Source organism: Arachis hypogaea, chromosome 8 (assembly GCF_003086295.3).
Source record: "Arachis hypogaea cultivar Tifrunner chromosome 8, arahy.Tifrunner.gnm2.J5K5, whole genome shotgun sequence".
Classification (NCBI taxonomy): Eukaryota; Viridiplantae; Streptophyta; class Magnoliopsida; order Fabales; family Fabaceae; genus Arachis; species Arachis hypogaea.
This window is the reverse complement of record NC_092043.1, coordinates 48,410,603-48,436,347: the sequence shown is the minus strand read 5'-3', so window position 1 is coordinate 48,436,347 and position 25,745 is coordinate 48,410,603. Positions and strand designations below refer to the sequence as shown.

General features: G+C 33.6%; 2 protein-coding genes across 2 annotated transcripts; one reads left to right on the top strand and one right to left on the bottom strand.

Moving 5' to 3' along the window:
• Positions 1-1,664: 1,664 nt before the first annotated feature.
• On the bottom strand, positions 1,665-16,658 carry LOC112705465 (serine/threonine-protein phosphatase 7 long form homolog). The gene is made up of 5 exons (XM_025756292.1): positions 16,454-16,658; positions 14,190-14,368; positions 2,219-2,667; positions 1,902-1,992; positions 1,665-1,814 (listed from the first exon to the last, which is right to left on the bottom strand). Exons 1-5 carry the CDS (start codon positions 16,656-16,658, stop codon positions 1,665-1,667), a joined length of 1,074 nt encoding a protein of 357 aa, XP_025612077.1.
• Positions 16,659-17,440: 782 nt separating this feature from the next.
• Positions 17,441-22,494, top strand: LOC112708002 (phosphatidylinositol 4-phosphate 5-kinase 1). Its single transcript, XM_025760084.3, has 9 exons — positions 17,441-18,334; positions 18,515-19,079; positions 19,207-19,371; positions 19,514-19,679; positions 19,832-19,942; positions 20,036-20,229; positions 20,325-20,455; positions 20,541-20,598; positions 21,610-22,494. Exons 1-9 carry the CDS (start codon positions 17,794-17,796, stop codon positions 21,923-21,925), a joined length of 2,247 nt encoding a protein of 748 aa, XP_025615869.1. The 5' UTR covers positions 17,441-17,793; the 3' UTR covers positions 21,926-22,494.
• The last annotated feature ends 3,251 nt before the right edge of the window (positions 22,495-25,745 follow it).

The window sequence follows — 25,745 nt, the reverse complement described above, 5'->3', positions numbered from 1 at the left end:
ATTTCTTCAATTATTATATTTGTTTCAGTCAAAACACAAGCTCAAAATCATTATTATCATACATCTTTTCCTCACTCTTAATTAGTTAGTATAATTTTCACTAATTTAATAAATATTTAATTGGTTAAATTTTTTAAATTATTTATACAATATAACTACATTATTTTAATTATTTTTATGTAGAAATTGCATTTTTTTATGGGTGGAGGATATGCTAAATAGAAATGGTATTTTAATAATTTTTAATAGTTAATTTTAATTATAAAAAATATATATAATATATAATTAAAATCAACCATTAAAATTTATTAAAATATTAATATATTAATATACTTAAAAACTTTCCAGAATTATTTACATGTTTTCTTAGAATTCTTAGAATCTATATCCCAAAGCATCGCATTATAATAGGGCAACAGATGGCCTAGTTAGACCTGTAAAAAAAACCATGAGATAGGAATATATATCTATTAAAAGTAACAATATAAGAATGTGGGCTAATTTATTTGAATATGAAGGTTAGATTGGTGTTACGCTGGGTTATGGAATTCATAGGTGTTTAACAAAAGTGTGACGGCGTTTAGCTGACAGATTGAAATCGGACGGTCCGATTTCTTGCATGGGGTTAGGGGACACAAATTGGACCATCCGATTTGTGTGAAGTGAAGTTTGGTGCATTGAAATCGGACGGTACGATTTAAGGAAGAATTCAAATAAGAACCAAAATCGGACCCACCGATTTCTAGGTTCAAAAAACTTTTGGCGGGCTGTTTTGTAATCGGACCGTCCGATTTCTTTGTTCCAAAAATATCGAATGCTCATGCATGCAGTCGGACAGTCCGATTTGAGTGTCATACATATATATAGATTTACCTACTCAACCCATTTCATTCCTCTTCTTCGCCAACTCTCAACATTTTTCTCTTTAGATCTCTTTTTCTTCTTCTTCTGTAGATCTATTCTTCTCTATTATCATGGATGATAGAGTAAGATTAAAAGTGTATTATGATGGTCAAATTTTATTACAAACATCAGAAGGAGTGAAATTTGTGTGTCAAAATCCATTAGATATTATTATTCCATTTACACTGTCATTTGAAGAATTAAAAGGTATCATTTGTGAGAAGATAGATTCTTAAACAACAAGGATTGTATCGTGTATTCTGTACAGATATCCCATATCTGTATTTGGTGGGTTTGTGCAATTTCAAACGAAATACGTGACAGACGAAGCGAGCATGCAAGAAATATTTTCAGTGTATCTCGAAATTCGGTCGCGAATATCGTTTATCGAATTGTATATCGAGTTCGAGCAATCTGCAGCAGACCGATATATTGAATTGCAGGATTACAACAGTGATAGTGAAGAAGAGTTCGAAAGTAACTACGTGGTCGTTGATCCGGGTGTAGACGAAGATCAAGCTGATGATGCTATGGTGGCAGATGTGGAGGATGTGGCAAATGCACTAGCAAATCAGGAGCCGTTTGTGGAGCCGAGTTTCATGCGGTCGTTGGATTTGGAGGCCATGCATGCACCGGAGTTTCCTCAATATGTAAATGCAGGTGCGCCATTAATTTAAATTAAGATTTCTAAAAGTATGATTTGCACATGGATTATTAGTTTAGGAGAAACTGTTACGACCGGTTCATTTGCCCAAGTCGGTTCATTCAATATGTCTATCAGATGCATGCCACTCAATACATTCAAAAGATATAAGTGGAACTCTGGCACTCCAAATAGCTGCATGCTGACGGATGTCAGCAGGAATCACGTCCGGATCGGTCTTTCCAATTGCATAAGGCTCCCAAACAAACTACATACATTATACAAGTAACCAACGATTACACACAGAATAATAACACGAGTAAACGAAAAGAACTACTTATTTATTACAACAAACCTGTCCTTCTTGCAGAAGATCTAGATCTCTCCTATAGTTCTCAAGGGTACGATATCTGTATGGCCGATTCTCACGTTTCCAGTTCTGCCACCTGACATCAAGAGATTCGTTAACTTACATTTATCAATACAAGGTAAAATACACTATTTCAAAGCGTCTAGTAATTAAATTTACCTATTTGCAATCGGAAAGATTTGAGGATTGCTTGGAATCGGCGCAATGAATGGTAGACGGATCCATGCCCAGGCAAGCAACAGTGTCAGTGGACCATCAATCTCCTTGCAGTCGACACGAGTTGTCTACACAACGATCTATACAGGTGTGCCAGGCAGGCCGATCCCCAACTGAACTGTATGATCCCGCCAATGTTAGGGAGTAACGGCAGAAACTTCCAGTGCACTCCTGCCGCAGACTTATCTCCAAACATAACGGTCCCAAACATTAACATTATATGGCACTTCACGTAACTATGAATCTGGACCTCATCAACCAACACTAATCGATTTTTCAATGCTCGAAACCAAACCAGCTTAATGAAACTTCCCTTGCAGTCTTTCTTCATTGGTGCAACACCAAACTGATCCAAGCATTCGGCCTCTAAAGCCTCATAACTGCTCATTGTCGGTCCCGTAACTGGTAAACCATTTGTCGGAAGACCAAGAATTAGCGCCACATCCTCTAGTGTCACGGCACACTCACCAACCGGAAAGTGAAAAGTATGCGTCTCAGGGCGCCATCTCTCGACCAGAGCATTAATCAATGCCGACTGACATTGGACAACTCCAATCTGTTAAACATGATAAAAGCCGGTGTCCCGTAAATACCCCTCCATTATTGGATTGTACCGATCCGGCGGCATGTAGTGGTCACATTGCAACATTCGAGAACCCTAAACAAAAACATAATATTAATTAATTATCAAATTAAATTGATCAAATCATACTATCATTACCAAATAACCAGTAAAACGTATCCACAACAACAATTACTACTACTAATAACAACAACAATATAATATATCAATAGCTACCTACTCCAATCTAATATGTACAGGTCTTATTTTTCTTCTTCTTTCATTCATTCATTCTTTACATAAGACATTCATTCATTTCTTCATTTTATTTTAACTAAAATACATAAAAAAAACCCAGTTCACCGGTTTACTAACCATATCATTCATACATACATACATAATTAATTTCTATTTTAATTTCTATTTCTAACCACCTAATAATAAAATCATACATACATACATGTTTAGTCTCTACTTAATGCCATTATAATATATATTACTAATAAAATCTAATATTATCACTATTATTATCATTAAATCAGATTATTCAAAAATAAAAACTTTACATAAGGAAATCAGATTATTAAATCAGATTATCATTAAATCATTAAATCAGATTATTAAATCAGATCATTAAATCACTATTTCTCTTCATTCATTTTTTTATTTTATTTTAACTAATAGGTATAATAAAAAAAACAGTATGACTTATTATTATTATTATTATTATTATTATTATTATTATTATTATTATTCCAATAAATTCAGTAATAATCATTAATATTCATTATTTTATTTATTATCTCTCTATTTTTAATAACAGCATTATTATTATCATTCACTTGCTAACAACAATAATTAATTTATTATTTTATTATAATGTATCATAATCCTTTTTTTTTCTAAATAATCTTATTACACTAATCTATAATCTCTGCATTATTATACTCTAACATTACTAATTCCTAAAATTTAACTAATCATATTAAAGTACTCAGACACTACTACTATTACTACTACTACACTAATTTCTAACATTATCATCATAATAATTTACTAATCTCTAACTTAATAATAATTATTATTTTACTTAAAATAAATTTTTTTAAAATAAAAACTTATATCATAATTAGGATGATCAAGATAATTTGCAATGTGAAACTCCGGACGATTAACATCTCTTAATCTTCTTCTTCTTCTAGGCATTGTTTCAAAGTGGTGTAATTTTTTTTTTCTCAATGTCTTAAATGGAGGGCCATGGCTGTGGGGTTAGAGAGGGATTGATGAGGAAGAGAGGGTTGCTGAAAGTGAAAGAATGAGGGAGGGGTTCATTCACGAAACTTTACATACAATGGGTGCCGGACCAAACTTGCATGCGTGACACCTGGCTGGGGGCACAAATCGGACCGTCCGATTTGTGTTCCTTCCCAGCCCCTAAATCGGACCGTCCGATTTCCGTGGTGAAATCGGTCCGTCCGATTTCTTCATTCCAGCCGTCACAGTTTGGTGAAGCACCATACAACCCCATAACGTTATAATACACCAAATTTTTCCCAATATTAAAAATAAAAAAGTGTAAGAATGTGTGACTTGATAATATACATCTATTAATAATAATGATTTTAAGAGTGTGTCTTGACAATAAACAAAAATATCCTAAATTTGATTGTAGTTGATAAGTCTTCTGATTAATAATATTTGATTTTATAGTTTTTTTGAATGACAATGCAACGGTGGCTGAGTTATATCTAAAGTCGATGATTATGTTAAGGGCAATACTACGATATAGATGTAAATCTGTATAGATATATAGAGATATTCTATTTTAATCACATATATAGCTACACGTGGTATGAAGTGTGTAGCAGGAGCTTGATAGAGAATATTAAAGGTGGCTCAGAATTAGCTTGGAAGCCAATATGAATAATGAGTTTGGAAGTTATTTCTTCCTTAGCTGGTAACTTACAAAATAATGAGATTTTTTTTTATGAAAAAGACGTAGGATCATAAGAGTGAAAATCGAATATAACCGAGAACCAGAAATGCAGTTGGAATCCTATGAAAAATATTGAATTGAATTTCTTACACTAAAATTAAATTCGCACGTGATTTGATACTCTAAAGTTATATAAAATTTTAGAATCTTTTAACTAAAAAAAGGAAAAAAAAAAAACGTTTGTATTTAATACCCCATAATTCAAAAGAAAAAGAAAAAGGAGTATTAAAATTCTGTTGTTAAAATTGTTTGTTTTATTATTTTAATTTTAATTTATTTTATTTTTTATTTGACATTAAATTATTATAAAATTATGAAAAACAAAAAACAGAATTAAAATAATTGAAAAAAAATTAAATACTCTTTTAGAATTAATTTAAAATACTAAAATATCTCTTAACATTAAATTTGTTTAATTTGAATTAAAATTTTAATTTAATTACAGAAAAATAAAACAAATTTATAATTAATTTTAAGAGGACAAATTTTTTTTTAAAATAAAACATATTTTGTGTAAGTATATATTTATGAAATAATATTAGAAATTTTTATATAAAAAAAATAAATATAAGTTGTATGTATATATATAAACACAAAAATTTATGTTTTTTATATTATTTATCTTATTTTAATATAATATAATTTGAATTAAATAGATTTATATTATATTCAAAGTTTAAAATTTAATTTTTTTAATTTAAATTCTATTAAAGAGAAGGATAAATAATTGATAGTGGTAGAATTACGCGTGTTGGAAAAAAAGGCCATAGGTAAATGCGTGGTTGGTGAGAATCAAGGCAGAAGCCTAGTGGAGCATGATAACGAGTGTTGGTAAGAAAGAAGTAGTGAAAAAAAAATGAGGTAAAATGAGAAAGAAGCAAAGACAAATTAGCAACGACGTGGCAGCGTTATGTTGAATCTGCAAGTTGGTGTTGCTGCGAGACTCGCATAGGACAAACGGCAGTGTGTTGGTATCGTGGTGGGACATTGACATGTTGGCATGGTGGTGGGACTTTGACGGCCTAACATGGTAGAGGCACGGTGATAGTATAACAGAGACAAGATTAAAGAGAGACAAAAGAGTAATGTACAGTAAAATGGCTAACTGACTTAGATAGGAGGAGAAGAGACGAAGATAAATAGATCAATTAAGTTATATTATTAGAATTATATTATTAAATCTTAGGTGTACTTAATTTAAATTAGTCATTATAATTCACATAAACTCATTATCTATTTTATAATAGATAATAAAAAATTGACACAATATTTTATCTAAATTAAATATAACATATGAAAATATTTATGTCAACTACTCACGTATATATAATATCAAAGATGTAAATTTTAACATTTTAAAATAACTAATAACAAATAAATAAGATTGATAATAACAATTAACAATGTCATTTTTATTAATATATCATCTATATAATTTTTATAAGTAAGAAAATTAAAATCACTAATATTTTTTAATTTTTACACAACAAACTTAATTTAAAAAATATACCTATAAAATTTTAAATTTTAATTTTTAAATTAAAATAGTTTTATAATTAATTTCTAAAAGAACAAAAACAACCTTTTTTTCAAAAAAAAAATGTTATTTTATTAATATAAAATAAAAGTGTTTCCTTAAGGAAGTACAAAAGAGTTGGGTATTTCCATTTATCACCAACTGTGACTGAAAGACTAAGAGTTTAGAAAAGAGTAAAGTAAGAGTAAAGAAAATTAGCAGCATCTATCAGGTATGGCTCATGAGTTCACACACTAAATTGCTGGCTTCTTTCACTATCTTTGGTACCGGGCTTATTACCTTCTCAAAAATATACTGATTCTTCGCTCTCCAAGTGCTCCAACACAGCGCTGCTATGAGGAGTCTTTTGTCTACCATCGAATTGAGCTGCTGCCCAGGATAAGACTCGTTGCCACCAATTGAAAAAGGTCTCTTCTTCTCTCATCCATAGGTCAGGGGATATTAAGTTTAGGCTCCATATTATTGAAGACAGGGGGCATTGGAACAAAGCATGAGAAATTGATTCAACCTTCAACATGCATCTTGGACAAGTGGCATGAGTGGATTCGAACCGGCTGTGAACTTGTTGCAACACCGGAAGCTTTTCATGAAGACTTTTTTATAGAAAAATCTTAATTTTATGAGGTAATTTCAATTCCCAAATGTTATTCCAGACTCTCTTGTTCTGTATGTTCTGGGGCCTCAATGAAGTAGGAGAATAAAAGAATCCATAAGCAATTTTGTATCCTGACCCAACTTTATATATACCAGATTTTGTCCGGCACCAATTAACTTCATCCTCCTCCTCTGTTGGTTTGATTGAAAAAAATTTATTGCATATATCAACTGAAAAAATTGACTCAATCAGATTTCTATTCAAGTTTCTATCAGGATTTAATAACGCACTAACGTAATACACTTGCAGATTTGGCGGGAGTGTGAGTGTATTTTGAGGGACATTAAGGGACACTTGTGGTGGAAGCCAGGGGTTATGGAAGATGCGAACATTAGTACCAGAGCCTATTTTTCATAACAAGCCTTTCTCGATCACCTTGTGCCCTTCAAGAACACTTCTCCAGCCCACGACGGTACGCTTCCTATCTCTGCATGTAGGAAATCTGTATATCTGAAATATTTAGCTTTGAGCATTCTTGATAGAGTAGAATTAGGGTATTTCATTAGACGCCAACATTGCTTGTCCAATAAAGCCAAATTTTGCGCCCTTAGGTCCTTGATCCCCAGCCCTCCATCTTTCATCGATCTCGTCATTGTGTCTCATTTAATCCAAACCATTTTTCGTTCTGTGCCTTTTTGACCCCACCAAAATTGCGAGAGCATGCTATGAATCTCAGTCAATAGCGTGTCCGGGAGCTTGAAATAAGAGAGTGTTTAAATAGGAATCGCCTCCTCCACCGCTCTCAATAGCGTGTGCCTACCACCTGATAACAATAGACTTCTTTTCCAACCCATAATCCTCTTCTGAACTTTATCCTTGATAGCTCCAAAGGTTGCTTTCTTTGATTTTTGAACTATAGAGCCCCAGGTATTTGTCTTGTGCTCCGATATGTTCAATATTTAGTGTCTGAGCAACTGTTAGTCTTGTGTTTTGAGGTGTGTTGTGACTGAAAAAGATAGCCGACTTATTCAAATTGACTTTTTGCCCACTGAAATTCTCATAGATCTCTAGCAATTCTAGAATACTCTGGCTTGTATTAGGTGTGCTCTTACAAAAAAGGATTGAATCATCAGCAAACAAAAGGTGATTAACTGTTTGGCATCTCCGATTAACTTGAACTCCTTGAATTAATCTGTTTTGCTCTGCTTTGTGTAGCAAGAAGGAAAGCCCTTCTGCAAAAAAAAGAAAGAGATACGGAGATAGGGAGTCACCCTGTCGGATGCCCCTATTTGGCCTAAAATAGCCAAAAGGTTGACCTTCCACAACAATAGAGTAAGAAACAGTCGTTACCAATTCCTTAGTCCAGTTAATCCATTTAGCATCAAAGCCTAGCTTATCCATAATATACCATAAGAAATGCCATTCAACCCTATCATAAGCCTTGCTCATGTCTAGTTTAATAGCCATCTCATGCTCTGCCCCCTTCTCTTATTTTTCAAATAGTGCATACATTCGTGGGCAATTAGAATATTATATGAAATGAGTCTACCTTTGAGAAACGCACTCTGATTTGGGCTTATAATTTTATTCATAATACCTTGTAATCGGTGCACCATAACTTTAGAAATAATTTTATACATAACTGAAGACAAACTGATTGGTCGTACCTGAGTCATGTCACTGGCATCTGGCACCTTTGGAATCAAACAAATTTGAGTATGATTGAAACTTTTTAGAATTCTACCACTGTGAAAAAAACTTCTCACTGCCTTAAAAACGTCACCTCCAACTAAATCCTAGAAAAAGTGAAAAAACTTAGCTGTAAACCTGTCATCACCAGGAGCACTCTGAGCATGAACACTAAATGTAGTTCTTTTGACCTCATTCATAGTTACTGGTCTTTGGAGCCTATGGTTCATGGAAGCTGTAACCTTAGGCTCCAAATCCTCTAAGTATGGATTCGGATTAGTCGAACAAGAAGAAGTAAAAATATCGCAAAAGTAGTCTTCAACTACCTTTGCATTTATAATTAAAAAATCTTTGAAGAAATCATGCTTGTTGTCTGTGTATTTTTGTATATTCCTATATATTGTTTGTAGATCTATATAAAATGATGATAATGGATTAAAATGGATTAAAAACATGGGGTTTAAAACATTTTAAGGGAGTTCGCCCGATGTGAAACTAACTCTATAATTTTTATAGAGTTTTTCGGGGTGTCGTAAACTTGCTCTAAACAAAAAAAATCGTATTTAGAGAATTAAAGTTTAAAAATGGTGTTTGGAAAAATATAAATTTTTCTTATTTTATTTATGAAAAAAATTCCCTCATTTAATTGAACCAACCCCAAATACTTCAACTCAACCTCAAAACCGTTTACCCATGAGAGGCTTAGAAGTATGTCTTCCACCTATACAACCCTTAAATACTCACTCAATTACAACCAGATCCATACCTGGGATAACCAAACCATAAGCCTTGGCCTCACAAGTTATTGATCTTATCAACAATATACCAACCAGTGTCAAGCAAGTACTAGTGAAATTGAACAATTACTCTCACAATTGAACAAGGTTTTCTCAAAATTGACAATCAAAGTATATATCTTCTAGTTGCAAATCCCGTACTTCATAGTAGGTGCAAACATTTAGAGTTGGATCTTCATTTTTTTCAAGATTTAGTAAACTAAAAATCACTCTATATTATTCACATACCCTCTCAAGAAAGTGTTAGACTCATTGACAAAGTCTTTGTCACAACATTTGTTTGACAATACAAGCGCAAATTAAGGGTATTCCAAAGTCCATATCTTAGTTTGAGAGGGATATTAAGGATGAAGACAAAATTCAATTACAAAACAGTTAGTTACACTGTTCAGTCAGTTAAATTAACAATTTTTCGAGAATCTTGATCTGAAATGTAGGTATAATTAGTGTATATATAGGAGAACTCTACTCAGTTATGTACACACTTTTATATTTTGAATTTAGCCAATTTACAATTAAATATAACACTTTCTTCTTTCTCAAGTTATCTTTTTCTATTTTGCTCTGATCTCATCTGCAGCATCATTCTTTGAGCTAAACTGATATAATTTTATTAAATCACATTCTCCTTCACTTGGTATTCAATTTGGAACACATTTCGCTTTCTCTCTATTAAGATTTTTGAATAAAAAATAAATGATCCCCTAACAAATAAAAATTATGGGAAAGAGATTGGTAATGAACCTCAATTTATTGAATTTGTCCTCCTTTGATCTCATATCTGTGAAGAACAACTGAAAAGTGGGGGGGAAAAAACACAATATAAAGACATGATAATAAGTTCCGTAATATTTACATCCCATAATGCAAAATTATTCAAACGTGTTAAAGAGCAAAATGCAAACTCGTCAGGTTAGTAACTCTTCCGAAGAGAATTTGATTATTAGAACATAATCCAAAGCAAAAAACAAGTTAGTTATTTTATTATTATGTTCGCTAACTTTTGATTGTATACATTTTTGTAATTAAGAATACTATTTATATACCAAACACTATTGACATATGTATAAAATACAGTTATTACTAATTAATTATTTATTTAAATTAATTTTAATTAATAAAACAAAAAACACTTATTTAATTATAAAGAAAATACTGGTGTTAAACGGATATTTATTAGAAAGGTGTAGAAATAGTAAATAACACAAACATCTCTTTCGTTCTATTTTGAAAAGAATCGTATTGAGTAATGCTAGATTAGATAGTCAATTTCTTTTGGCTGATATACAAATTATTTTGTTTATCTAAAATTCAAGACTCTAAATTGTAACTTTTAATCCTAAATTATAAACTTAAATATTAAAATTGACTAATGTTGATTAATTAAAGATAAAAAGTACTATTTGTATACTAAAATTAAATACTAAATTTAATTATATAAATACAAGTATTGTTTAGCTCATTTTTAATATGTATTTTTTATTCCAACACTAGTAGATAATTTTAATGTACACAATTGGTTCCTATACTTTTTCTTATGAGTTTATCCCACAACATTGTAACTGCCAAGAATATGCATCAAGATAACAATCTAATTAGCAAGTAGAATTTGGATTCTGGGGTTGGTTAAAGTTAGTTAAGATTGGTATATTGGTTAGGTTGTTGTCACTTAGTGTAAGTTAGGAGTTGAAATGTGTAGGATTAGTTAGTCGTGTTGCTAATTATATTAGATGATACATCAGCAAGTTGATTATTAGTTTGTTAAAAGGGTGCTGATCTAGTGCAGCTAAGGTATAGTGTAACTGTGTAAGTGCTGTATATGTATGCAACTCATCTGTAAAGTGTGATTCACCATTTGATGCTATCAGGTATTCTACAATTGTGTCTTTCTCACTGTTTTCTCTCACAGGAAAGTGCAACTACTCACACTTCCAACACCTTTAAAAGTAGTTCTGTTATTTCTGGTTTCCTTTCTAGCAAAACTCTTTTCTGGCCATGTACACAATTCCAATTCTTGATTTCAATAACATAATCTTATAGTTCTATCTCTCTTCTATCATGGCAGGACGGAGGTAGTGGCGGCCACAGCGAACAAGGCAGCGCCAATGGAGATTATATTATCGTCGTCAGCCGTGGAAGCAGCAACAAGGGAACAAAACCAACATGCCAAAAGCAACATAATCTCACACAAACCTTTGCCTATGGCTACTAGGAAGAACAATAAACGGAAAATAGTTCATTGTTGGACTGAACAAGAGCATTGGTATATTATTATATTGCTTCTTTTCCCTCTTTCTTGTTTATTTGTTTATTTATTATCTAGTTGAATATTGTTGTTTATCAACAAAGTGAAGCAATTATAGTAATTTGGCTTATCACTTATCTTTGGGAACATTGTTTTATATTATAGTATAGATATTCTAAAGTTGTTTATGTTATCAGTTTTACTTTTATAAGTTCAGCACCTCTCTTTTGTAAGACATCTTCATTCATAGTAATACACATTACATTCTCTAGCTACTCTCTGCCTCACTTCTCTGCTCTTTCATCAAAGCTTGACATAAGTGTTCTTGTGTTCCAATGAGTTGGAGAATGATATTGATAATTTTTGTCTATAATACTGTGTGATTCTAAGGTACCCTGCCTATCCTATCTACTATCTAGAGCTCCTTTACTTAAATTAAGGTTTGAATTATTATAGTTTATCAAATTTATAATTAAGCCTTTATATTTTATTTTCTTTTCAATTCAGTTGTTGCACTGTTTTTAATTTTATAATTAGGTTTTTTCTAGTATAAAAAATATTAGAGTTACCTGAATATTTCTTTGTAAATTGAAGATATTATAATTAAAATTTAATTAAATTTTTTACCGCATATATTTTGAGAGAAATATTATGTTTAATTTAACGTTTTTAACATGAAAATGATCTAATTATAAAATTAAAAGTACTATAAAAATCTAATTAAAAAAATATAAAAAAATATAAGATTTAGTGAGCAAAAAATCACTCTATATTGTTCACATACCCTCTTAAGACCAAGTGGTAGATTCATTGACAAAGTCTTTGTCACAACATTATTTGATAGATACAAGCGCAAACTAAGGGTATTTCAAAGTCCATATCTTAATTTGAGAGGGATATTAAGGATGAATACAAAATTCAATTACAGAATGGTTAGTAAGTTGTGAGTTGTACCATAGTGTCAGAACCGAACTGGTAATCGAACCGGTTAAGTTATTGGATCACTGAATTATTGGTTAAATCGTTTAATCCGGTCCTATATAAATAAAAAATAAAAAATAGCTAAAAATTTAAAATACATGTTTTCACTAACATTTTAAGAATATTAAACTATTTTAAAATAATATAGAACAGGAACAATAAGTATTTTGTTATTTTTATTCTATCATAAATATTTTTATTTTATTTTTCTATTAAAATAACTATTATTTTTAAATTTTAATAATTTATTAATTAGTTTATATCTATTATATTATTATATACTACAAGTATTTATTAAAAAATAATATTAATATATATTATATAATTATGAAAAAAATAAATGAGTTTATAATTATTGTTAAATAAAAATATAATTAAAAATGATCGAATTTATAACTAAAACTAAAATAAATTAAATAAAAATAAATTATTTGACAATATATATATATATATATATATATATTATAATTTGCATTTAAATGATTAAGGAATATAACAGCTTAGTGGCTATGATGGCATTTTTGTTCCCTGAGGACAGGGTTCGAACCCACCCTCCCTCCAACGGTCAGATCGGTCTTTATTGAATTTAACCGATTTTTAACAGTTCATTCTGAGTTTGATCGGTTTATATTGGTTTTTTTTCTTATATGGTTTAACTATCAGACCGGATCGGTATAAGATTCGGTTCATCGGTTTTTTTGTTGAACTGATCGGTCCAGTCCAATTTTAATAACTATGAGTTATACATCGTGCATTTTCAACCAGTTCGGTCGGATCGGTCTTTACCGAATTTAACCGATTTTTAACGATTCATTTTGAGTTTGATCAGTTCATATCGGTTTCCTTCCTCATACGGTCTAACTATCATACCGAACCGATATAGGGTTCGGTTCATCGGTTTTTTTGCTTGAACTGGTCGGTCCAGTCCGATTTTAATAACTATGAGTTGTACATTGTGTAGTTAGTTAGAGTCACTGTTTACTGAGTTAAAGTAACAATTATGAGAGAATCTTGATCTCAAATGTAAGTATAATTAGTGTATATATAGGAGGACTCTACTCAATTATGTACACACTTTTATATTTTGAATTTACAATTAAAGATAAAAAAAAATTTTGTAAGTTTACCTTATCGAACTTTAAATTATTGTTTTAGAATTAAGTTAATGTAATTTTTAGTTAATCTTTTGTAAAGTTATTCTGTCAAATTTGAATGTATCGTCTCATAAACTGTCAATTGTAATAACTCACGCAAATTAACCACTTAATAATAGAAACACAATGACTCATAGACATTAACGGATAAAATTAACTTAAAAATACAAACACGACGAACCTTGAAAACATTAATTGATAAAATTAACGTAAACATACAAACATAATGACCAAGAAAGATCTTGGGACCACCATCATCACCAACTCCACTCTGTCTAACACGCTGAGGATATCGACTCCGACTATGATATTGTCTACTACAGATACTGCATATCCGAGAACCACGCATTTCTCATGAATCCATTTCATTCAGGTATCGAGTCAATTTGGAACAACCTTTCGACGTTCGTCAAAAGGTGAAATTAACAACCAATGTCGGTCTCAGATAAGCAGGTCATGTCTCTGAATTGCCTAATGGTACAATTTGTAGACCTTACGAACCTCTGTCATCTTGTATAAGTCATTCACATACAGCTGCCAATTGAGGTGCTGGTTAGCACAGCAAGCAATAACATGGCGACATGGTAGTCGTTTCACCTGAAAATGCTCACGGTCGGATGTCCGCCGCGCAAGATCAATTGCCAACACCTTTCCATTAGGTATTTCACGCACGTCAAACACTTTGTTTCATATATCAAACCGGACACAACTATATTTTTCAGCACGTTGTATATTTGCTTCTACCAACTGTTGCAAAAATACAGATAAGTAAATCCAGCACGCTTGCAATCGTGAGCCTCGGTACTCTTTCGCATAAATAGCTTGTTTAATTGATAATATGTTGCTTTGACGAGCGCCAACACAGGGAGGTTTCGGGCACCCTTCAACACTGAATTAATGCACTCGACAAAGTTTGTCGTCATGTGGCCCCATCGATGTCCCTCGTCAAATGCCAATACCCAGTTTCTATCCAATTGCATCACACTACCGTGCATATGTCTCGTCTCGCTCTTGCATTCTCTTATAGTTGATGTTGTACTCTTCCGCCGTCCTTAAATACCCTATGTTGACAACAAATTTTTGTGAGTGCGGGACTTTAAATGCCCTTAAGAAGTTGCTACCGATGTACCTAATAAAAAACATCCACCATACTCTTGGAAGTTGCCAATCCCCTCCAAAACGATTTACTGTTGCTGGGATTGACTCATGTCGATCTGAGATTATACTCACACCGTCTCTTCTAACAACATGCCTTCATAAATTACTGAGAAAAAAGTGTCATGCATCAGCGGTCTTCCCCTCCACAAGGACAAAAATGATAGGCACAGTGTTATGGTTCCCATCTTGTGCAACAGCAACAAAAAATGTACATTTATATTTTCTGTAAAGGTGTGTGCTGTCAACTTGAACCAGAGGCTTGCAATGCTTGAACGCTCTAATGCATGGATTGAAACTCCAAAATATGCGGTGAAGTATCCTAACACCGTCCGCCTTCTTACTCCCGTTGTACAGGGGTCGCGTTTCTATTTGGATAATTAAGACATACATCTTCTGAACCATGATCGAAAACTACCATGGCAAAGTTTGATAAGAAGTTTTCCAACCACCAAAAACTTTTTGCCAACCAAGCCTTTCAGTAACTGATGGTGTAGTTGAACCTTGACTGGACTTTCACAATTATAGATTTCACATTGATGGATGGGTTGGTCTCAACCAATGACCTTATAGCCTCAGCAACTGTGCCCGAGTCCAACTTGGAGTGATCTTATGAAACCGTTTCCATAGTACACGTGTGTTTATCGTTAGGGGTAGCAAACGAGCTGAAACCTGAGTAACTTGCCAAAAAAAGCGGGATAGAAATTTAAAACTGTCAAACACAAAAAGCCCATTAACCCGCATCGCCTAATCCGTGGGCTTTGGCAGGGAGGAACGAGCTTTCTCGACGGGCCAGACTTTTTTTTATCAAGGCCATTTTTTTACAAATTTCTATGATGTTATTGATCTACAAGAGGATGAAGATGATAATTGAAGATGTTCTAAATTATATTTTGGATTATATTTTATGTTTTGGATAATGTTTATTTTGCTTTGGAGTTTGAACAATGTTGATTTTATTATTTTGTTTAAAAAAATTTGGTTTATGAATTATGATTATGTTTATTACATATTTATAATTATAAAGACTTTAATATTTGTCAATTTAAAAATTATATTTTTTTATGTCTTTAGAAACTATAAATTTATTGAAATGGTTGTGAAATTATATATTGTTTAATATTTAATAGTTTATATAAAAAAAGAGGTTTGGCAGGCTTATATGCTAGGCGGGGGAGGAATTCAAGACCGCCTCACTAGCTGGGACGTGGTGGGCCAGCCCGCCAGATGGCTGGCTTTTGTCGGGGCAGGGCAGGACGGGGCGAGCTTCCCAGTTGCCACCCGTACCTACTGTTGTATCTGCGTATCTCTCAACAATCTTTTTTTTTTGTATCAAGCTGGCTCGGATAAGCCAGTCGCACCCACGTCCATACGTCTTGCATTTTGCATAGAACGTCTATGGCTCAGGCTCATAAACACTGTAGTCGACTCCTCTAAAGATAGTGTAACTTCTAATTGTTGCGATGACCGACTTTCTAGAACTATATTTCATTCCGATCCTGAACTCCCCATCGTCAAGATCAGGAACACCAACACAAAACAGAAATCATCACTCATTGACCATTCATAATATAAATTAAGAAAAACATATCGTAACACTCATCACGTACCTTTATTTACATATTCGGAGAATTTTGGTGCATGCATGGCGTCAAGATCCAAGTTACGCATAAAAGATGGAACGTCCATCGGTTGACTAACTGCAGGAGGAACCACTACATTCTTCACTGCTGTCTCACGTCCCACATCACCATCCTCGTCTTCGTCGTCGGCTTCATAAGTAGCTTCGAAGTCTTCTTCGCTACCATTGTTCATTCCTTCGTATACTTCAACTCTATCATCCTCTATATCTGAATCATTTTAAATCACATCTGCCTCTGTATCTTTAAACTCAACATACAACTCAATCTTTCACTGTCGCACCTGAGTCTGCCGATAAATATGGAACATATTCTACATGCTTTCTTCGTCAACGATCGGCATAATATCAAACTATATTAGACCACCAAAAACTATAACGAAATTCCGGTATCGAATATTGCTCACTCTCTTCAACATATCATTTTTCATGCTTTGACAAAGATTGTTTTGAAACTCGATGAACGTCAAGGTGTTTGAAACCACAAACGAAAAACGGATTCTCACACGCAAAACTCACTCTCTCATGAGTATTTCGTATAATCTCACTATTGTAATACATTACTAAATTTATGGTACTCTCCATCACACTAGAAACACATTCAAATAATTCTCCTCTTTGCAATAAAATGATACCGAGTTTTAATTTATATAAAAAGAACACGCAGACCACATGTCACGTATTGTATCGCCAACAAATTAGAATGCGACACGTAGACATCACGCCCCCAAATTAGCATAACACACCCTACACGTGTTGAAGCTGTCCAACTGACGTTGACCGATATGCAAATACACTAAATACACCCATTTTCATTAAAAACACCAATAATATTTCGATATTATAAAAATGAGCCTAATAATTTGAGAATATTTTTTTATTTACTCCAAAGTTAAACTAATGCAAATTATGTGTCGTTGATTTTAATCGTCACTGTGACTCTAGTCTAAGAGCGTCACTGGCTTATGTTTGGTAGAGAAAAATAAAATGGAGGTGCTCTCTGCTTTTCTTTTTCCCTCCTCTTCCAAATGAAAACAGCAATGTTCCCTACGCATTATTTCTCATTTCCCTAAGCTCTGTTTTTCAGTTTTTCTCTCTCTCTCTCTCCAAAACAACAAATTAAAAGAAGAGAAAACAACGCCATCATTGCTTCATACACACACTCCACTCAAGACAAAACACCGCCGGAAAATGTTGCCGCCGATCTGTTCCCCGGCGATCCTACTCCAACGCCGGTGAACACTCCAAAAAAAAAAAAACAAACAGAGAAAGGGGAAAAAAAGTCTGAGGCTCAAAAAGGAATAAAGTAAAATGCAGGAAACACTTCTCACTGTGTCTGAACAGCTTCACACTACAAAGAAGAAGAAATCAGACGAAGAAGAAGATAATGAAGAAGGAGATGACGTCATCGAGCTCGTGGTGCTTCCTCCGCCGTGCCGACCGCCGCGAGCACCTCCAGGGTCACGGCGTGTGACACCGGCCGTCACCTTCAGTGACTCCGGTTTGAGTTCTGTAGTCAGATCGCTACCGAACGGTGACCTCTACGCTGGAACCCTAACTGGGAACGTCCCCGACGGCGCCGGAAAATATCTCTGGTCAGACGGTTGCATTTACGAAGGGGAGTGGTGCGACGGAAAAGCCTCCGGCAAGGGTAGGTTCTCGTGGCCGTCGGGAGCAACCTACGAAGGTGAGTTCTCCGACGGAAAAATGCACGGCACTGGAACATTCGTCGGAGCTGACGGGGACACGTATAAAGGATCATGGCTCTCCGACAAGAAACACGGCTTCGGCGAGAAACATTACGCTAATGGTGATGTCTATGAAGGTTCATGGACGCACAATTTGCAAGAAGGTGAGGACAAAGAAGCTCACCTAGTTCATTTTTTTTCTCACAAATGCGTATTTATGTTATTTACTGCTATCTTGAGTTCGAAAGTTTCTTAAATCTGTGACTGATTTTCCATCAAATTTTTGTATACAAGTAATGTATTGAATCATATTGAATACTGGTATATGTATTTGTGCAATGTAGGTGAGGGAAAGTATGTATGGAGGAATGGGAACGAGTACATTGGAGAGTGGAAGAACGGGGCAATTTGCGGGAAGGGTGTTTTGGTTTGGAAGAATGGGAACAGATATGAAGGGTTTTGGGAGAATGGTATTCCTAAAGGGAAAGGTGTGTTTACCTGGCGTGATGGGAGCACGTGCTCCGGAAATTGGGGGAAGGAGTTTGTGAGCGACGAAGAGAGGTGTAGGAGTAGGAGGAGGAGTGTGGAGATGGTAGTCAAGAAGAGGGTCTCTGTTGATGGTGGTCTTGGTGGGAGGAGTGTGAGTTTTCCAAGGATTTGCATTTGGGAGCTTGATGGTGAAGCTGGGGATATAACCTGTGATATTGTGGATAATGTGGAGGCTTCTATGTTCTATAAAGACTGGAGTGAGTTTGAGAGTGGTGGCAGCAATGGCAGTGGCGATGATGGTGGTTGGAACTTGCAGAGGAGTCCTTGTTTAGTTGATGGGGATGTGAAGAAACCTGGTTACACTGTGTCTAAAGGGCATAGGAGTTATGATTTGATGCTTAACCTTCAATTGGGTATAAGGTATTGTCTTGTCTTCTTTGCCATTGCAATAATACAGTTTTTGGTAATTGTTGGTTAGTTCATTTTGGGAATGGTTGTGGATTTCTGTGTTTTGAGGAACTGTTTCTGTTTCTTTTTGTTGTTATAGGTACTCTGTTGGGAAGCATGCTTCAGTACGGCGAGAGCTTAGGCCGGGAGATTTTGATCCTAAGGAGAAGTTCTGGACAAGATTTCCACTAGAAGGGTCTAAGTTCACGCCCTCGCATCAATCCGTAGACTTCAGGTGGAAAGATTACTGCCCCATGGTGTTCAGGTGTCAATATATTTTTTTGGCTATGTCAATTTTCTTCTGTTGACTGATTTTGTTGTAATTTCTAGGCAAAGAAAATCTTGTATATAGTGTACTAATTATGTCTATGTTCGGTGGGTGCTTTTTTGTCTTATTGGATATTTAGACATCTAAGGGAATTATTCGCCATAGATCCTGCGGATTACATGCTTGCTATTTGCGGCAATGACACACTTAGAGAGATGTCTTCCCCTGGAAAAAGTGGAAGCTTGTTTTACCTCACTCATGATGACCGGTTTATGATCAAGACCTTGAAGAAGGCTGAAGTCAAGGTTAGTGGCCACTTGCTATACAATTTTTATGCATTAAATGTGATATGAAAAACTACAAAAACCTATGTTGTATAAGGTGACATTTCACTTTCAGCTTTTGGTAACAATGTTATTTTCTCTTCATTGTAATAATTACTTTGTGTCTCTCTTAGGTACTCATCAGGATGCTTCCAAGTTACTATCAACATGTTTGCCAGTACAAGAACTCCCTGGTCACGAAATTTCTTGGTGTTCATTGCGTCAAACCTGTTGGAGGTCAGAAGGTATGATTTCAAATTGAATTTTGCTGTAAACTGAGATATACTATCCAAATGCTTGACACAAGATAATGAACATATGGTATTTTGAAAAATCAGACTCGCTTTATTATAATGGGCAATGTATTTTGTTCGGAGTATCGGATTCATAAGCGGTTTGATCTCAAAGGATCTTCTCATGGTCGTACTACGGATAAACCCGAGGAGGAGATTGATGAGACAACCACTCTCAAAGACCTTGATCTTAACTTTGTCTTTCGCTTGGAACAATCTTGGTTTCAAGAGCTTATATGGTACAGAGTCTGCAGCCAAGTTGCATGATGCTTTTTACTTTCAACATTTCTTTTATGATGTTCTTAGTGTTGTTCTTTTGATAACTTCTGCTCAGCCAACTTGATAGAGACTGTGAGTTCCTGGAAGCAGAGGGGATTATGGATTATAGTCTTCTAATTGGTCTTCATTTCCGTGACGATTACTCAGTTGAGGAAATGAAGAGTTCAAAAGATGAGTTGTGTTCAGGTACAAGCTTTGTTTTTCCTTTTCATATGAATTTATTATTAGATCATGACGAGATAAATAATCTGTGGAATTATGGATTTGGCAGGCAAGAGAGACATGCAAAATGATGAGGTGCAGGATATGAAATGGGTTCCCATAGGCCGGTATGCCGTTTCCTCTTAATAATTCTTAACACTTCTGTATCTGACTGCCCTAGTAAGAGTATAAAATAAATTGTGATGAATTTTGAAAAGGGAACTATTTATGATAGTTTTGCTTGCATTTTTCAAAAGATTGTGCATAGAAATCTGGATACAGTTATGTTAGTATGAGGCTTAAGCCACTACCTAAACTACAACCTGGCATTTCCAGTAGAAATGAATTCAATTAAGGGGATTTGGATTTGCGTAGAGATGGACCATCTTTAGTTAATATTTTCCGACCCGGCATTTCTGGCAGAAATCAATTCAATTAAGGGAACTTGGATTTGTGCAGACATGTACCAGCCTTAGTTGCTACATCGTTATTATTAATAGATTTAGAGGTGATATGTCATTTTTGTCTCTATTGACCCATCAGTGGCCATTGCTTTCAGTTCTTTGCATGTGCCCTGTCCTTGAACTTTATTAGTGTGTCTGGACCAGGGCATAAAACAAACAAGCAAATTGCATGCGTCTAAAATAAATATCGTTATGACACATGTGTATACAATTGGAAGTGCATCATTTTTGCATTCTACAATCCCTTTCATCCGCGATTTAGTAGTGGTCGAATTGGGGATCTCCTTTCATAAATTTGATTCTGTTTGTTCAGATGGGCCGGAAAATGACTTGAGGCTGTTCTATTGACAAAAAATGCTTGTGGGGTCATTTTAATCAGTATTTTGGGGAAAACCTTCCTTTTCGAGCCAGTTGTTAAGTTGACAGTGATATTAATGGAGCAGTGGTGTTTGTTAGGAACTTAGGATTAGAATCTTAGTTGTTAACATGTAGTTTTCGTATTATTTTACAAAATATAGTTCCATCTTACAAGTAATGCACTTTGTTATGTAGTCTAGTCAAAAAAGGAAATCAATAATTAACTTTTAGTAATCTTCTTTCAATTTTGCTTTCTTCCTAATGTATATGTTTGCGTCCTGATTTTTGCATAATATATTGCAACTCTCTATATTCCAGGGGACCTCTAATCCGGCTAGGAACAAACACACCTGCGAGAGCTGAGAGAGTATGTAAAGCTAGATTGGATCAGCTTCAGCACACAGGTAGTGGAAGCATTAATCCTACCCCTCCAGTGAGCAGTGGCGAGATATCTGATGTAATTCTCTACTTTGGTATCATTGACATTCTCCAAGATTACGATATCACCAAAAAGCTAGAGCATGCATACAAGTCACTACAAGTGGATTCTTCCTCTATCTCGGCCGTTGATCCAAAGCTATACTCTAAAAGGTTTAGGGATTTCATACACAGAATCTTTGTAGAGGACAAATGACATGCTCAAAGAGAAAGACGGTCGGAATCAAACCGGCCACCGGGGACCAACTTTGGCAAAGTGACACTTTAGCACTAAATATGGATATGGAGCAAATATGGATGTGATTTAAAGTTCAATCGTAGATGCTGGTGTTACTAACATTAAAGTCCAAACATTGGAAAAAGGTGGCCTTGCTTGTTGATGGCTAAATTTTTTTCAGCCATTGCAAATTGGATATGGTGGAATATGCAAGGTGCTTAATTTATTTTATTATATTGAGGGGTAGAGGTTGTCACAGTTAGTTTGTAGATGTAATGCAATCATCATCATCACAAGGCATGTGATGAGATATTCTTTTCTTTTCTTTTTATTTTTGTACCACTTTTGTGTGGATGATTATGGGTTTTAGAGAAGGGTGTATAGGGAATAGAAAAAGAAAAATGCATATTCATATGCGTATATATTTGCTGAAGAAGGAAGGGATTCAAAATTTGACTAGGGTGGTGGTGGGGGATTATAACTGTATATACAGTCAAAGATGGATGATATTATTATTAGAGAATTGAATGAACATACATTTTTTTTTTTGGGTTGGAGAGATAAAAAAGATGGTTTTGCCTGTTGAACAAGAAAGAAAGCTCCTACAGAGAGGTCCCCATGTCACATCTTTCTCTTACTTTCTCTGTGGTATGCATTCAAATTGGGGTGTTTTTTTTTCACTTTTTCAGAGAGAGAGAGAGGAGAGAGACAGAGAGAGCATAAAAAGAAGATAAAAGTAGAAGAAAGAAAGAGTTGTGTCTTGTGTGTTTCCCTTGATTCATGTTCTTTCTTTGTCACACTCTGTAATTCCAAATTTTTTTAAAAAAGTAGAATAAAAATAATAATGAAGAGTGAAGGGTGTGTCCTTTTGTTGCTTCTTTTGAACAATACCAAGTAGCAAATAAGTAATAACACGAACGATATAAATTATAGGTAGGTTAATGTGAGAAGAGAAATACCAAATAGCAATAACTATGCATGTGAAACTTGACTGGTAGCTGATAGCTATCCATGCATGTTGTGCTGCAGCAATTTAATACCGAGAACGAAAAAATGATGGCACTTGTGACACAAAAGATAAGCCTCTAGTGATCTTCTTCACTCTCGTGACAGATTATACACAGCTTAACGCAAAAATAAATAATAATAATAATAATAATAATAATAATAATAATAATAAATAAATAAATAAATAAATAAATAAATAAGGTTCTAGAATTCTATAGTTCTGGGTTTAGGTTATTGAAATTTGATTGAAAATTTTTGTATAAATAAATGTTTGATTACAAAATTATAAATTATAAAAAGAATAATTGAAGATTAATTGAAATTATAAAAATTTACAGAATAATCAAACTGATAAAAATTTTAATCTGTTTATAATTAAAGATGCACAATTATCTAATAACTACTCAGTAAAATTTTAATCCAAAATTTTAATATCATAATTAATTATATGTTTATTATTTTTATTAATATATTAATTAATTTCTATTAATACACTAGCATCATCATGTGCATCAATAGTTAAACAAAACAATGGACAAAATTAGTGATGCTGATAACACATGTCAGAAGAAGAAAAGGAATAGTGGGATTTTTCAATGTTGGGCGATCCATCACTGCTGTGCCTGCTCTTAACCTGAATTGTCTCAGCTCTTGTTTGTTTGTATGAATCTGATGCTGTCTCTAAACATTTTAATTTGATTGATATATTATGTTTGGTCAAGCAAAATCAACTTCCTTTTCTCACTTTTTCTGCTTCGTTTCACTGAAACACTAATTGTAATTCTAGTACTGAGCCATTCTTTTAGGTCATTAATCAACCTAGGCTGTTTTTTTTATATGGAAATTGTTGGGTTATTCTCCATTATAGAGAAGTGGTGCGTTTTAATTTAGTACGAAGGTAATTATAAATTGGAAGTTCGATTTGCATATTTAAAAAAAAAATTAATATTAAAATATAAATGGGATAGTAGGTTTTGTGTTTTAAAAATTTTAAAAAATTAACGTTCACAAATAAGAGAATAGATTTATATTACTTTACAAATTGTAGATTTTGTGTCCGTTCACAAATTAAAAGATAAATTTTGTCTTTTAAAAAAAAAAAGATTAAACTTCACAAATCAAAGGGTCAAATTTATAATCTTTATATGAAAAAAAATCATACCAAATTTTACATATTATTAAAAAACATTACTATAAATCAAATATCAAAATTAAAAGCTCAATCTATCATAGGTATTTATTTGCTAAAATTATTGTTATTATTTACAAAACTTTTGAAAATAAAAAAGCAAAAATGAAAAGAGTGATTTGATAAGCATAAATCTAGACCGTTTAATTTATAATTAAGAATTGTTAAAGCGTTATTATAAAGTTTTTTTTCTTTTTTTTGGAATTCGAATAAGGAAAAAATGCAGAAACTATCATTAACACACGCACTATATCTAGTAGTGGACTCAACTCAACTACAATTCTGCAATGGCTGGCAGAGGAACCTGTTCATTTGGAAAAACGTGAAATAACATAGTATTAATTTAAGAGGAGTGCTAAGACTAGTATTTTTGTTAAATTCTGACCAATACTTAACCATTAAAAGAAAATTAAATAATTTTACATCATGAGATACAATTTCACACTATTAAAAGCATCATTGATGACTAATTAATCACTAAAAACCACAAAATAGATTGATCTCCTAGACTTTTTCTTAATTTAATTAACAAGTATTCTAAAAGCATTTTTTTATAAGCCAAAAGCAAAATATTCTGCATAAGAAAGTAAAATTATTTTTGTTTCTAACGTATTAAATAATCAAAATCTTAAAACATATATATTTTTATTTTTATTATTGTAAAAATATCTTAAAATATTCGACAATAAAACAGAAACATACATATAGGTGAATTCTATAATAATTATGATTATGCTGATTATAAAAATTTGACAATATTTAAAAAATATAGCTAATATTAAGATCATATTCGTTTATTATTTAGTAATATTTTTTAATTTAATGTAATATTTTTTAGGGTAAAAAACCATAATAAGCCAACTGGCTCAAAAAATTACGTAAATACGCCAAAGCAAAAATCGTTTCAGCAATAAGCCAGATCGCATTTTTATATAATTCGAACCAGGTTGGTTCGAACTCTATTTGTTAGTAAATCGAACCAGGTGAGTTCGAATTAGGGTTTTCTGTTGTTAATAAATCGAACCAGCCTGGTTCGAATTAAGAATGAAGGTAATTCGAACCAGGTTGGTTCGAATTATAGAGAGAGAAGGTTCCCATGTAATTCGAACCGGGTTGGTTCGAATTACACCAATCATAGTTCGAACCAGGCCGGTTCGAATTAGTGTGAGACTGAGCTGTATATATATGGTTCCAAACGTGAATTAGTCTCATTAGAGGGAGTAGGATGGCTAGTGAGGAGAGTTTTGTGGTTTTGGTGCACCACAGAGGATCTGTTAATAGAAAAACTCGTTCCGGAGTAAAGTTCACAGATAAGAATCCGCTATGTATTGTCATAACATCTACGACGAGTTATGATGACCTTGTTAGCGCTGTACTAATGAAGCTCGGTCTGGAGGGTGCGAAGCGGGTAAAGAAGTTTTTCTATCGCATTCCAGTCACGGTGCTACAGAATACGGTGAAGTATGATTGCTTCACGATTAATAATGATGTGGACTTGCAAGTAATGTTTCTTTGTCGGCGGCAGTTTCCGGAGGTGAGGACACCGGAGTTGTTGGCACGGCTGGTTGATGTTGTATCCAGCTCCGGCGGTTCGAACAGGAA

Coding starts and splice junctions, on each gene's coding strand:
- LOC112705465 (XM_025756292.1), bottom strand. CDS start 16,658: ATGAACAATGGTAGCGAAGAAGACTTCGAAGCTACTTATGAAGCCGAC. Junction 2,668..14,189: donor ACTTATACAAGATGACAGAG/GTTCGTAAGGTC, acceptor GTCCAATGTCAG/TCGGCATTGATTAATGCTCT. Junction 1,815..1,901: donor ATCTTCTGCAAGAAGGACAG/GTTTGTTGTAAT, acceptor TAATGTATGTAG/TTTGTTTGGGAGCCTTATGC.
- LOC112708002 (XM_025760084.3), top strand. CDS start 17,794: ATGCAGGAAACACTTCTCACTGTGTCTGAACAGCTTCACACTACAAAG. Junction 19,943..20,035: donor AACCTGTTGGAGGTCAGAAG/GTATGATTTCAA, acceptor TTGAAAAATCAG/ACTCGCTTTATTATAATGGG. Junction 20,456..20,540: donor AAAAGATGAGTTGTGTTCAG/GTACAAGCTTTG, acceptor TGGATTTGGCAG/GCAAGAGAGACATGCAAAAT.